Below are 16,311 nucleotides of genomic sequence, written 5' to 3' on the forward strand. Positions count from 1 at the left end.
ATTTCTCGACTTCGCGCACTAGCTCAGGCTCTTTCCCCCCCAGTGACGTGATGTTCCACGTCCCAAGAGCTAGCTTCTGTAGCCGAGGATCGGACCGCCAAGTGCCCTGCCTTCGGCTGTCACCCAGCTCACATTGCACCCGACCTCTATGGCCCCTGCTATGGGTGGTGAGCCCATTGGAGGGGTGACCCACGTTGCCTCTTCGGGCTGTGCCCGGCCGGGCCCCATGGGAACAGGCCCGGCCACCAGGCGCTCGCCATCGTGCCCCACCTCCGGGCCTGGCTCCAGAGGGGGGCCCCGGTGACCCGCGTCCGGGCGAGGGAAATCTGGGTCCATGATGTTTCTTCTTCATAAAGGTCTTCGAGCTGCTCTTTGTCTGATCCCTCACCTAGAACCTGTTTGCCTTGGGAGACCCTACCAGGGGGCTTTATGCCCCCGGACAACATAGCTCCTAGGATCATTGGGACACGCAAACTCCTCTACCACGATAAGGTTGCAGCTCAGAGAGGAGAATATTCAAAATGGGTGACTGAATTTGTGGCATTTTGTGAGGTTCAAACTGTTTTTTTACGTACTTTGTGGATTGTAAATAATATTAAATATGGTTTAATTGATACATTGAAAAATAATTAGTTTTTTCACTCTACTGCTGCTTTAAGTTGTGTTGAGCTTGCAATGATCATTACTCTGCTTACCCTGGACTGGTCTCTAGTCAATCACAACATATATACACTTACATTCACACATATGGATAAATTACAGTGTCCAATACAGGTGTCCAAATCCAATATGGATATTGGATATCGGTCCAATATCAGCAAAAAACAGTTATCGGATGATATTAGGTTGCATTTAAAATCTCAGACACAAGCAGTCCTGCAATATGTTTACTTATGCAAAACTTGTCAATTAACAGCTACATATTAAGGGTGTGAATCTTTGGGTGCCAGATGATTTGATCTGATTCCCGTTCCTGGGAATCAACACAATCTCAATTCAAACCGATTTTCAAATGTATTATTTGGTATAATTGTAATGAACTTTTATAAAAACCAGTTAGAGGTTAGAAACACTCATTCTGGTTGCATAGAGATGGCCTAAGTAATGTATTGTAAAATATTGATTCCTACAAAATAATTACAAAAAAAATGTATGTATGTATATATATATATATATATATATATGATTACAAAATGACATACTAATCAAACATAATGCATAAGAAGGTAGCTGTAAAAACTGATGACTAATACATTCATATACAATTATGCAGTGCAACAATAAATACATTCTAACTGAAATAATAACATATGGTTTTAATAAACTGTCGATAAAATGTAAGAGCAAATGAAAATACCGTTAAACCACTTCAGTCATAACTTTTGTACTTAAACTTTTCTATGACTTTAGCTGTAGACTTCTTCGGTGTGTTTGATGTCGTCCTTACTGCCACAAGTGGTGGAAAAGTGTATTGCAAGAGTACTGCAGCAGCCAAAATATCCCACAGCTGGGAAGCAAGATAATTTTGGCGGCTCTCTGAGGCGCACTTGGCCCAACAATGTGCCCCGGCCCTATGGTTAAGAAACACTGGTCTATATAATATGTATTAGATGTACTTTGGTGTAACTTTTGCTCCACTCTCACATTTATAACCCACTTCCTGCATCTGTCACCAAACGCTGAGTGTGTGTTGGCGTTCCATTTAGATTGCAAATGAAACTAAACCCCACCCTCTCCAAAAGGATTTTCATTTATCTTTTATAATTGTACACTGTTAAATATATATCTTCAAGATGAACATAAAAAAGCCAGCATTTAGAATAGAATAGAATATAAAGTACTGTATTGATCCCTGGGGGAAATTCAGCACCACAGTTCGCTCACAATAGACGATAAACACTTGGGTATTATTCACATGTGAATAATATAAATACAGTCTACTATAAAGCATTATTCACATGTGAATAATATAAATACAGTCTATCATACAGCATTATTCACATGTGAATAATATAAATAAAGTCTATTATACAGCATTATTCACATATCAATAATATAAATACAGTCTATTATACAGCATTATTCACATGTCAATAATATAAATACAGTCTATTATACAGCATTATTCACATGTGAATAACATAAATACAGTCTATTATACATCATTATTCACATATCAATAATATAAATACAGTCTATTATACACCATTATTCACATGTGAATAACATATATACAGTCTATTATACAGCATTATTCACATGTGAATAATATAAATACAGTCTATTATACAGCATTATTCACATGTCAATAATATAAATAGTCTATTATACAGCATTATTCACATGTGAATATAAATACAGTCTATTATACAGCATTATTCACATGTGAATAACATAAATAGTCTATTATACAGCCTTATTCACATGTGAATAATATAAATACAGTCTATTATACAGCATTATTTACATGTGAATAATATAAATACAGTCTATTATACAGCATTATTCACATGTGAATAATATAAATACAGTCTATTATACAGCATTATTCACATGTGAATAACATATTTACAGTCTATTATACAGCATTATTCACATGTGAATAATTTAAATATTATACAGCATTATTCACATGTGAATAACATATATACAGTCTATTATACACCATTATTCACATGTGAATAATATAAATACAGTGTGTTATAAAGCATTATGCACATGTGAATAATATAAATACAGTCTATCATACAGCATTATTCACATGTGAATTATATAAATACAGTCTATTATAGAGCATTATTCACATGTGAATATAAATACAGTCTATTATACAGCATTATTCACATGTGAATAACATAAATACAGTCTATTATACACCATTATTCACATGTGAATAATATAAATACAGTCTATTATACAGCATTATTCACATGTGAATAATATAAATAGTCTATTATACAGCATTATTCACATGTGAATAACATAAATACAGTCTATTATACACCATTATTCACATGTGAATAATATAAATACAGTCTATTATACAGCATTATTCACATTTGAATATAAATACAGTCTATTATACAGCATTATTTACATGTGAATATAAATACAGTCTATTAGTGAAGTGAATTGAAGTGAATTATATTTATATAGCGCTTTTCTATAGTGACTCAAAGCGCTTTACATAGTGAAACCCAATATCTAAGTTACATTTAAACCAGTGTGGGTGGCACTGGAAGCAGGTGGGTAAAGTGTCTTGCCCAAGGACACAATGGCAGTGACTAGGATGGCGGAAGCGGGAATCGAACTTGCAACCCTCAAGTTGCTGGCACAGCCACTATACCAACCGAGCTATACCGCCCCAGCATTATTCACATGTGAATAACATAAATACAGTCTATTATACAGCATTATTCACATGTGAATAATATAAATACAGTCTATTATACAGCATTTTTCACATGTCAATAATATAAATAGTCTATTATACAGCATTATTCACATGTGAGTATTATAAATACAGTCTATTATACAGCATTATTCACATGTCAATAATATAAATAGTCTATTATACAGCATTATTCACATGTGAATAATATAAATACAGTCTATTATACAGCATTTTTCACATGTCAATAATATAAATAGTCTATTATACAGCATTATTCACATGTGAGTATTATAAATACAGTCTATTATACAGCATTATTCACATGTCAATAATATAAGTACAATTTAGGAGCTGGACCAAGTGGCTGGGGAGAGGAAAGGCTGGGCTTCCCTGCTTAGGCTGCTGCCCCCGTGACCGCACCTCAGCAAAGTGGAAGAAATTGGATAGACTTTAACAAAGGCTGATTGAGTTTGTATTATCCATCAACCCATCCATCCATCCATCCATCTATCCATCTACTTCCGCTTATCCGAGGTGGGGTGGCGGGGGCAGCAGCCTAAGCAGGGAAGCCGAGACTTTCCTCTCCACAGGTTTTTATTGTATGAAAACAAAATATTTGTGTGTCTTGCTGCCCTCGCTCGTATCATTTGTTCTTTCTCTGTTTAACTTGTCCTATGTTTTAACTCTATCCTCTTCACCTCCAAAACAGTCATCCTCGCCTACTCTTGCTCCTGGGTACCTTCTTGTCTTCTCCGCTTGAAGATTAGAGTATAAGTCGACTGTCTTCCATATATCTGCCTGGCCTAATTTCCTATTTGAGGCGAGAAGCGCCACAACAGAAAAGGCATTCATTATTAAATCCTCATTACGGTTCTCTGCCTGGTCTTTCTTTATTCCTTTTGTTTCTGCTGTCATCACTGTCAGCATCACATTTTCTGTGTGCACCTTTTGACCAAATCACTGCAAATGAACTGTACTGCCATTACATTCCACTGACTTTTGTTCTTGTCTTCTTAGAAGCACGAGCTGCTGCTACGAGCTTCAGTCAACTGCCTGACTTCCTTGCTTGGCTTCCTGCGTAGGAAGAGTCCCAAGACAGGTAACATTTTTATTCAAAGATATTTCAACCACTTCTGCCCTATTAGTGTATTGTACTACTTGTATTAATACAAACCCCGTTTCCATATGAGTTGGGAAATTGTGTTAGATGTAAATATAAACGGAATACAATGATTTGCAAATCATTTTCAAGCCATATTCAGTTGAATATGCTACAAAGACAACATATTTGATGTTCAAACTCATAAACTTTATTTTTTTTTTTTTTGCAAATAATAATTAACTTAGAATTTCATGGCTGCAACACGTGCCAAAGTAGTTGGGAAAGGGCATGTTCACCACTGTGTTACATCACCTTTTCTTTTAACAACACTCAATAAACGTTTGGGAACTGAGGAAACTAATTGTTGAAGCCTTGAAAGTGGAATTCTTTCCCATTCTTGTCTTATGTAGACCTTCAGTCGTTCAACGGTCCGGGGTCTCCGCTGTCGTATTTTACGCTTCATAATGCGCCACACATTTTCCATGGGAGACAGGTCTGGACTGCAGGCGGGCCAGGAAAGTACCCGCACTCTTTTTTTTATGAAGCCACGCTGTTGTAACACGTGCTGAATGTGGCTTGGCATTGTCTTGCTGAAATAAGCAGGGGCATCCATGAAAAAGAGGGCACTTAGATGGCAGCATATGTTGTTCCAAAACCTGTATGTAGCTTTCAGCATTAATGGTGCCTTCACAGATGTGTAAGTTACCCATGCCTTGGGCACTAATGCACCCCCATACCATCACACATGCTGGCTTTTGGACTTTGAGTCGATAACAGTCTGGATGGTTCGCTTCCCCTTTGGTCCGGATGACACAATGTCGAATATTTCCAAAAACAATTTGAAATGTGGACTCGTCAGACCACAAAACACTTTTCCACTTTGCATCAGTCCATCTTAGATGATCTCGGGCCCAGAGAAGCCAGCGGCGTTTCTGGATGTTGTTGATAAATGGCTTTTGCTTTACATAGTAGAGTTTTAACTTGCACTTACAGATGTAGCGACCAACTGTATTTAGTGACAGTGGTTTTCTGAAGTGTTCCTGAGCCCATGTGGTGATATCCTTTAGAGATTGATGTCCGTTTTTGATACAGTGCCGTCTGAGGGATCGAAGGTCACGGTCATTCAATGTTGGTTTCCGGGCATGCCGCTTACGTGGAGTGATTTCTCCAGATTCTCTGAACCTTTTGATGATATTATGGAGTGTAGATGTTGAAATCCCTAAATTTCTTGCAATTGCACTTTGAGAAAGGTTGTTCTTAAACTGTTTGACTATTTGCTCACACAGTTGTGGACAAAGGGGTGTACCTCGCCCCATCCTTTCTTGTGAAAGACTGAGCATTTTTTGGGAAGCTGTTTTTATACCCAACCATGGCACCCACCTGTTCCCAATTAGCCTGCACACCTGTGGGATGTTCCAAATAAGTGTTTGATGAGCATTCCTCAACTTTATCAGTATTTATTGCCACCTTTCCCAACTTCTTTGTCACGTGTTGCTGGCATCAAATTCTAAAGTTAATGATTATTTGCACAAAAAAAAAAGTTTGAGTTTGAACATCAAATATGTTGTCTTTGTAGCATATTCAACTGAATATGAGTTGAAAAGGATTTGCAAATCATTGTATTCTGTTTATATTTACATCCAACACAATTTCCCAACTCATATGGAAACGGGGTTTGTACTTAAAGCCTGATCTACTAAAGGTCTGCATGTATTAAAACACATGCAAACTTGATATCGCACACAGCTGGTCTTCTCAGCTCATGTGCAGAGGATTGTGTCTCTGACAAGCGCGCCATGCATTAAGCGTGTCTTCATGTACTGCATATGCAGAATATATGCTAATCATTTACAACTTACCCAATACCGGTAGAAGGAGATGCAAATATCATTAACACAACTGCAGTGTGATTCATCCATCATGTAACTGTTCTGCGGCCAGGTCTAAAAGTTGCACGTCAGCAATGTTCTCGCAAACTGGTACATTTACGCACAATTGGCAGTGAGGAAGGAGGCGATCGCGCTGCAAAGACAGACGATTGAGAGAGAATGTTCCGTCCTGTCTGGGTGTCAACATATTGGGACTGTTAGAAATAAAAATATTCAAAATCTTGTCTATTCAGCAGTGACGTTTTATAGCTGCTGGATGACTTAAAGAGGAACTGGACTTTTTGGGGAATCGTTCACAATTCTTATGAGAGACAAACAGACCAAATGTTTTAGTTTGTTTTGCTTTCAAACATGTAAATATCATGTAGTTCTAGGTAGCTAGCCATGCAGCTAATGGGATCCATAAATTCTGCCTCTGAATCACTTAAAACTACATTTAAAAACCACCAACAGTACTTCATTTATGTTGCGTAACCTGTATAACAACCAAGCTGTAGCAACATTGTTATTGTAAGAGAGAACACTGAGGAACTCTTTTTCTAGCGTACTAATACATCGGCGTGCTTCGGTATTAGCCGTAAAAGCTAGCAACGGAAAGAGATAGCACGAGACACGTTTGAGTTTTTATTGCACAACACAACGCAATAGGACACCAATCTGTACTGAGAGATAAACATGAACAATCAAAGTATTTGCCTGCATTTCATGTTTTGTTTGTACACAGCTAGCCAGTAGTTGTAATAACACGCATGATGTACTGTGTGTGTCATGATCGGTTTTTAAAAGTGTGACTCACTCCATGGACTGGTGTCTGTTTGGTCCAGCTGGCCGGAGACATTTTTTACAGTTTATTTTGGTTAGCATTCCATTTATGTCAAAATTGTATGCCTCCAAGTTCCACATTTATAGTGTCAAAGTCTCTTTCACATCACTCTCTCGGCTTCTGTCTGCTCCAACGTTTAACTCTTCCTTCGTGGCCGCTTCTAGAAGCAGCAGTTCATCCTCCGTATATTCAGCTTCAAAAATTAAAATTTGTGAATCCTAATTTGTTCAAAAATAGTCGTTTTCATTGTCTGCTATAGATTCTGCTATGATTAGAACACACACGTGTTTGTTTCCGGAAGTCGGACATACAGTTTTTGCTAGAAGTCAAAAGTGCGCCGCTATGGAAACGGAAATAAACGCGGCGAGGAATTCGTATCGGCAATGTTTAATTTGATCAAAATACAGTAAATATTACAATATTACACATTGTTATGAACGTGTCTGTTACTACAATGTATATAGCGCTCTCTCTGTGTATGTATATTTGCGTATGTGTATATATATATAAATGTATATACATATATATACATATAATTGTATGTTTATATATATATACAGTATATATGTATGTATATATATATATATGTGTGTATATATATATATATATATATAGATATATGTATGTATATATATATATATATATGTATGTATACATATATATATGTATGTATATATATATCATATAGCACTCACATCCAAATCAAGCCGTGATGCTGATGAGAGCCACGCTTGGAGATCCCAACCCAGTGGGAAGAAGAGCCAAAACATCCTTGCCACCAAAAAATGCCTTCGAACCCCTTCTCTGTTCATCTTTTAAAGAATTAATATTGGATAGATTCCACAAAACAGTTGCAATCGCAGAATCAATGTCAGCACACAAAGTGCAGCCATTGTTGTTTGAGTGAAACAGTCGTTTCGGCACTATGTCACATCCATGAAATCCTGATTGGTTCATTGTTTCTTGCTATCTGGAAGGAGTTTGCAATGCCTTGGAGCCCAGACCCTACAAGGATCTGGCCAGAGTCAGGTTAACAGATTTTGCCAAGTCGTCAAACATTGATCTCATCATTGTTGTTTGTGTATTGTTTTGTAGCTAAGTATGTGGTTTGTCAGCCATGGAGTGGATTCCTGCTCTCCTGCCTGCACAGCTCAGGAGAAGGCTGCCTCCTGCACCCTGCCATCCTCAGAGTGGTCACACTGGTGAGACTTTGCACATCAAGCACCATTTAGGGGGCTTTTTTCAACTTTATATGTGTGTACAGTCCTTAAAGGCCTACTGACCACGCAGTCTGATAGTTTATATATCAATGATGAAATATTAACATTGCAACACATGCCAATACGGCCGGGTTAGTTTACTAAATTGCAATTTTAAATTTTCGCACCGAAAACTCCTGCTGAAAACGTCTCGGTATGATGACGCGTGCGCGTGACGTCACGGATTGTAGAGGACACTTTGTTCCAGCATCGTTCACAGCTATAAGTCGTCTGTTTTCATCACAAAATTCTACAGTATTTTGGACATCTGTGTTGGTTAATCTTTTGCAATTTGTTCAATGAATAATGGAGACGTCAAAGAAGAAAGCTGTAGGTTGGAAGCGGTGTATTGCGGCCGGCTTTAGCAACACAAACACAGCCGGTGTTTCATTGTTTACATTCCCGAAAGATGACAGTCAAGCTTTACTATCGAACAGAGATCTCAAGCGAACACGGTTGGACTGGACCACACACACAAAGTAAAGTGTATTATGCAACGATCATTTTTACCATTCTGTATTCTGAAGGCGATCTATGTCGTGTGCTACTCCATCAATATCAGCAGCGTCCTCCTGACCGTCACCGTCAGCGTCGGGTTCAAAGCGGTATGGCTCTATCCCTTGTTACGGTAGGGCCTGGCCGAGTGGTCCTGCCACCCCCACGGCTGCCACGGCGCCTCTCACAGCATATTCCCTATCTGAATCGCTCCCACTGCCCTTTAGTCCTTTTATTTTCTAGGGTTAGGTTAGGGTTAGAGGGTTAGGGAATCTTTCATTTTCGCTCAAATTAATGGGAAAATTGTCGCTTTCTCGGTCCGAATCGCTCTCGCTGCTGGTGGCCATGATTGTAAACAATGTTCAGATGTGAGGAGCTCCACAACCCGTGACGTCACGCGCACATCGTCTGCTACTTCCGGTACAGACAAGGCTTTTTTATTAGCCACCAAAAGTTGCTAACTTTATCGTCAATGTTCTCTACTAAATCCTTTCAGCAAAAATATGGCAATATCGCGAAATGATCAAGTATGACACATAGAATGGAGCTGCTATCCCCGTTTAAATAAGAAAATCGCATTTCAGTAGGCCTTTAATTGGTTCTAGACCTTACAAGTAATGAGGGATTTTCCACAAAGTCGGAAGATTTTTTTATAAATAGAATATGTTCATAGTTGGAGTATTAAAAAAAACTTGTTTAAGCCCTGAATACATTTTGTAACATTATTCGAGCCCTCAAGACATTAATCTAGAGCAGTGGTCCCCAACCTTTTTTCCATCACGGACTAGTTTAATGTAGGCATTATTTTCCACTTGTGTCAGATAGGGGTGTAACGGTACACAAAAAGTTTGGTTCGGCACGTACCTCGGTTTAGAGGTGACAGTTCGGTTCATTTTCGGTACAGTAAGAAATCAAGAAAATATACATTTTTTGGTTATTTATTTACCAAATTTGTAATGGCATAACATACATATACACACAGGGTCAATTGCCAGCATTAATGTGGTCAACATATATAAAATAAAAGCTAAATAAGATAAGGCTCAGAATGGTTTCTTAACAAAACCTTTCTACAAATAAAGTGCTTTTTTTGATTGATTGATTGAGACTTGTACTAGTAGATTGCATAGTACAGTACATATTCCGTACAAATAAAACCCTTTTGTCAAATTTGCACACACTTTACTTCACATGGTAGGCATAATAGAATATAAGACATAGACTGGACCGGAACACATTTGACATAAATAAGACAGTACTGTAATATAAACCCATATACTGTACTAAGTTCTTAAACACAACAACTAACCTGTGAAAAACTGCAGTTTGTCCGATGATGATGAGATGCTGTGTATAGTACTGCAGTGTTTTTCAACCACTGTGCTGCGGCATACTATACAGTCTGGTGTGCTGTGAAAGATTATGTCATTTCACCTATTTGGGTTAAAAATATTTTTTGCAAAGCAGTAATTATAGTCTGCTAATGATGCGTGGTTGTTAAGTGTCGTTGCTGTCTGGAGCTCGGCAGAGTAACCGTGTAATACTCTTCCATATCAGTAGGTGTCAGTCGGTAGCGAATTTGCTTTGTAGATGTCGGAAACAGTGGGAGGCAGCGTGCAGGTAAAAAGGTGTTTAGTGCTTAAACCAAAAATAAACAAAAGGTGAGTGCCTCTAAGAAAAGACATTGAAGCTTAGGGAAGGCTTTGCAGAACGTAACTAAAACTGACCTGGCTACAAAGTAAAAAAAAACAGAATGCTGGACGACAGCAAAGACTTACTGTGGAGCAAAGACAATGTACATCCAAACATGACATGACTATCAACAATGTCCCCACAAAGAAGGATAAAAAAAAAAGTGAAATATTCTTGATTGCTAAAACAAAGTAGATGCAGGAAATATCGCTCAAAGGAAGACATGAAACTGCTACAGGAAAATACTAAATAAAGAGAAAAAGCCACCAAAACAGGAGTGCAAGATAAGGAGAAAAAGACTACTACACACAGGAAAAGAGCAAAAAAGTGCAAATGCGTCAGGGTGTGATGTGACAGGTGGTGACAGTACACCTACTTTGAGACAAGAGCTATAGTCATGCATGCTTGCTTATGCTTTAAAGTCATATCCAACATCTACCACAACCACTTTTTACTGTCAACTGAGTTTTGTTTTTTAATGTCTGCTGGTGGTGTGCCTCCGCATTTTTTCAGCGCAAAAATGTGCCTTGGCTCAAAAACAGTTGAAAAACACTGTAGTGCAGTACATTAGATTAGTTTTTCCATGTTCACAATGCTGTTTTATGTTAAAAAGTGCTTCATAAAAAACAACATATGTAAAATTTGCTTAAAATGTGCATATTTTTGACTAGTACTAATAGGCTGTAGTCAAAAGGGAAACAGCAAGGAAATGTTATAGAATGTTAAAATAGAATATTAGTATTACATATATTTGGAGTGAAGCAGCAAAAAGGGACAAGGGACAAGGCGAATGGAAAGCACGGAAAGCGATGAAGTACCGTATTTCCTTGAATTGCCGCCGGGGCGATAACTAATTTAAAACCTCTTCTCACTCCGGCGTTTACCAAAGGCATGCGGTAAAAGCAAGCATGCGCCAATTCATTTAAAATTTCTTCTCACTCCGGCGCTTACCAAAGGCATGCGGTAAATTTAGGCCAGCGTCTATAAATTTGAGTGTGATGTAAGGATACCATCATGAAAAGCACAATTAATAATAAAAAAACGTTATTATGGTCTTACCTTTACTTATAAATGAAGTCCATGCGCAGCTCCATCGATAACTTGTTTATAGAAGTCTTCCTTATTTTTCTTCAGTTTTAAAAGTCTCTCTGTCTCGATGGAGATCTTCCTTTATTACCTCCTGCTTCGATTGAAAGTCTAGTTTAGAAAACTGTTTTATTTTAGATATGTAATCCTCCGAGGTAAAAGTCCAGGCAAGAGGAAAAAATAAACGATCGCTGCTCACTCTTGCTGCTTGTTGTCACTTCTTCTGCAGCCGAGTAGTCGCAAGAAGGATCACTAGCGCCCTCTACCACCAGGAGGCGGGAGTCATTTAATGACTCATATTTGACACACGCAGCTACGGTATATTAATAAAACATAGCTGCTTAGTGTTCTTTCTAGCATATTCAATAGCTTGGACCTTAAATCCTACTAAATAGCTCTTAATCTTCCTCCCTTTATGTGATTTCAAATGATTGAAATCATCTTCCTCCATTTTGAAAATGATGACAGGTGAAGTGTCACTCGTGACGTGACGAGTTTGACCCGGCGGAAATTCTAGACATGCGCTAATAAAAATAATATTTTGCAAAACGAGTTTGAGCCGGCGGTAATGCTAAGCATGCGCTAATTATTTTGCGAAAAGAGTTTGACCCGGCAGTAATTCTAGGCAGGCGCGTACTATATACTTGGAGGCAATTCAAGGAAATACGGTACTTGGATTGCAACGAGTAAGAAAGGAATCTGTGAGTAAAAGTGCACTTGAACCCCCACGTCTGTTCTCTGCAGCTCATGCGGCACGGCAGCACGGTGGTGCGCTGGGAGCCTGACCTGCTCCGGGTGCTTGATGCCGTAGAGAAGAAGGGGGTAAAGACCCTGAGCCCGGAAGCCTCACATGCCCTCAGGCTGCTTCTCACACAGGTACTGTACATGTACTGTACATGTACACACACACACACACCACACAGTTGGATGCAAGAACAACCACACTTGATATTAAATGCCACCATGTTCTCTTAGAGGTGCCTGCTGCACCCGTGTTAGCACATGTGTTTACTGGAAGCACAACTGCTCCTTTTTTTTCCAATCTTGCCTATCGCTCCCAATTATTATGAAAGACCTCCGCATGGATTTTTTTTCATGCATTTTAAGATAAATAAAAGTCTGCCAATAGGAGCTCCGCTATTCCGCTCATAAAATCAGATGAATAATAGGGGTGTAACGGTACACAAAAATTTTGTTTCGGTGCGTACCTCGGTTCAGAGGTCACGGTTCGGTTAATTTTCGGTTCAGTAAGAAAACGACAAAATGTAATTTATTTGGTTATTTATTTACCAAATTTGCAAAATCTTCCACCAAAAATATTCTTAGTGGAATATTTGATGTGAAGTAATGGGAAACTTGGATAATTCATAATAACATTGATTTTGATTCAATATTATGTTTTGAGCAATGACAGTTTTGGGCGTGGTTGGGGTCAGGGGGGCGTATAATTCACCAACTCGAGTATTTCATATATATTTCATATATATATATATATATATACATATATATGTATGAAATACTTGACTTTCAGTGAATTCTAGCTATATATATATATTTATTTTATTATATATATAAATAAAAGAAATAGTTGAATTTCCGACGGCACCTATCAAATACACAGAAATAAAAACACAGCTCTACTAACTGCACTGTGCTTGCTTGTTACTAAAAAAAACAACACTTACCTTTCACTATTTGAGTAACCTTTGTTCTGCCATTTGCGTATTGGCGAGCGATCTCCGAATCCTGGAACATCCTTCACGGATTTGTTGTAGACATCTGCAAATGAGAACGTGATGTTGCTTCCAGCTATCAGCATAGCCATCTTTGTCTCAGCATAAGTTACACCGTCGGGTCTCCACTTTGCGAAGTGGGCCATAATACTGGGTTGTGAACGATGCTGCGCTGCGGACACTTTGTGCTTCGCCGACTCACTGTTCATGGCTGAGTATATCCGTTCGGCTGCCGTGTTCAATGGAGAAGTCTGTTCTACAAAATTTACAGGCAACATACCCCTTCCCCTTCGAACTCTCCTGGATAAACTGAAATTCGTGTTTCCAATTGTTCTGGAACTTGCAAGCGTATTTCTTCATTTTGCCCGTCGACGGTGTAATATATTGGGTTGGAGTCAATAACCAGGCGACATGATGAAGTTACGTCTCTTTACTGTGGGCTTCAGAACAGACTCCCTAATGCATGTTCCTTGACTGCACTTAAATGTAGAATATATTTACATTCTATTCTATGTACAGTAGATGGCAGTATTGTCTTGTTTAAGAGGGTCACAACATTGAGTCAGGTCTGACTCAATGTTGGGGGGCGTGGCCTCCAGCTCCGCTTGAATTTCGGGAGATTTTCGGGAGAAAATTTGCCCCGGGAGGTTTTCGGGAGAGGCTCTGAATTTCGGGAGTCTCACGGAAAATCCGGGAGGGTTTGCAAGTATGGGACATGTCAGGTGAAAAGAGGAGGTATGGTCAGTCTATCCGAGCCCGATCCATGTCCTCTTTTGCTAGCATGCTAACAGCTACCGGGCTAGGATAGACTGAACATACGTCCTTTTTTCACAGGATATGTCCTCTTTCGTGGGGATGTCAGGGCAGAATTTCTTAAATGCCTCAAATGTCCGGCATTTTGAGTATTGTTTACGCTACTTAATATGTCCATGTGGAAACTCGTTCCGTACGCCTGCGCACCGAACCGAAACCCCCGTACCGAAACGGTTCAATACGAATACACGTACCGTTACACCCCTAATGAATAACAATTCAAAATGTGTCGACAATACTCCGTTTACATTTGGTGACTTGAATATTAACAAGGATTAGTGATATTGGTGTTATAAGCGCTAACGCAGACAAACTATAGCGGCGACCTGATCACTTCCTGTGTTTACATCATAGAGTGGTTGGACTATTTGCTCAGGCATTATTTGCCAAAGTGGTGACCCTCACCCCGTCCTTGTTTGTCAATGAGTGTGCGTGTCATGGAAGCTGCTTTAATACCCAATCATGGCACCCACCTGTTCCCAATTACCATATTTCCTTGAATTGCCATAGGGGCGCTATATAAATTAAAACCTCTTCTAACAGGCCTGGGCTTAGAAATTTGAGTGTGATGTCAGGATACCATCATGAAAAGCACATTTAGTAAAAAAGCTTTATTATGGTCTTACTTTTACTTATAAATGAAGTCCATGCGCAGCTCCTTCTGATCAAAAGCATCAATGACTTGTTTATAAAAGTCTTCCTTATCTTTCTTCAGTTTTAAAAGTCTCTCTGTCTTGATGGAGATCTTCCTTTATTACCTCCTGCTTCGATTGAAAGTCCAGTTTAGAAAACTCTTTTATTTTAGATATGTAATCCTCCATGTTAAAAGTGCAAGCGAGAGGAAAAAATAAAGGATCGCTGCTCACTCTTGCTGCTTGTTGTCACTTCTTCTGCAGCCGAGTAGTCGCAAGAAGGATCACTAGCGCCCTCTACCACCAGGAGGCGGGAGTCATTTAATGACTCATATTTGACCCACGCAGCTACGGTATATTAATAAAACATAGCTGCTTACTGTTGTTTTTAGCATATTCAAAAGCTTGGACCTTAAATCCTACTGAATAGCTCTTAATCTTTTTCCCTTTATGCGATTTCAAATGATTGATATCAGCCTCTTCCATTTTGAAAATGATGACAGGTGAAACAGGTCAAACTCGTGACATGACGAGTTTGACCCGGCGGAAATTCTAGGCATATGCTAATTATTTGGCGAAATGAGTTTAACCCGTGGGAAATTGTAGACATGCGCTAATAAAAATAATATTTTGCCAAACGAGTTTGACCCGGCGTTATTTCTGAGCGGGCAGTAATGCTAAGCATACGCTAATTACTTTGCGAAACGAGTTTGGCGCGGCAGTAATTCTAGGCAGGCGCATACTATATATCCGGAAATACGGTAGCCTGTTCACCTGTGGGATATTCCAAATTGTCACACCGCGGTGAAGGATGTCTTGTCTTGGTTTCTGTTGTCTTGTGAATTGCATGTTTTATTTTGAAAAGTAACTCCTCTTGTTTCAGATCACTTGCCCTTCCTCCTGTGTCACCAGTCTGACGTCATCCCTGACCCCTGATTGTTTCCACCTGTTTCCCATTACCCTCATGTGTCATATAAGCCCACATCTCCCCGTATTCTGTGCCAGATTGTCTCGAGCTTTCGTGCCTGTCTTGCGTCCATGTCCATGCCTTGCCTCAGTAGAGTGAATTTTGTTATTTAGTTTTTTCAACCAAAATGGTGAGCTATTATTTTTTCCTACGATTCTTTCTTTCCTCAAATTTTTGAGTGATTTTTTGTTAACCTTTATTAGATTAAGATTAAGTGTAAAAATGTTCACAGTCATTGTTTTCTTCCCTCTGTTGGAGCGTTTTATCTTAAGTTTTTTAGCAGATACAGCGCAAATTATAGTTCGTCTTTGTTTTTGTGTTTTTCTCCTTTTAGGAGTAATTATTGGTTGTTCCCTGTTTTTGGAACCTTTTTCGCAAACAGTTTTTGTTATTGTAGATATTGTATTACTCTGACCTCTGAAGGTG

The 16,311-nt window shown here is 38.9% G+C and overlaps 1 protein-coding gene across 1 annotated transcript in view; it reads left to right on the top strand.

The window, feature by feature from the left end:
- LOC133541303 (meiosis inhibitor protein 1-like) overlaps positions 1-16,311 on the top strand; it is a 133,858-nt gene that overhangs the window by 115,346 nt on the left and 2,201 nt on the right. The window contains exons 29-31 of the mRNA XM_061884637.1: positions 4,412-4,493; positions 8,304-8,410; positions 12,485-12,616. Coding sequence (XP_061740621.1) covers positions 4,412-4,493; positions 8,304-8,410; positions 12,485-12,616 — 321 coding nt within the window. The remainder of the gene's footprint in view (positions 1-4,411; positions 4,494-8,303; positions 8,411-12,484; positions 12,617-16,311) is intronic.

Source organism: Nerophis ophidion, linkage group LG23, assembly GCF_033978795.1.
Source record: "Nerophis ophidion isolate RoL-2023_Sa linkage group LG23, RoL_Noph_v1.0, whole genome shotgun sequence".
Lineage (NCBI taxonomy): Eukaryota > Metazoa > Chordata > Actinopteri > Syngnathiformes > Syngnathidae > Nerophis > Nerophis ophidion.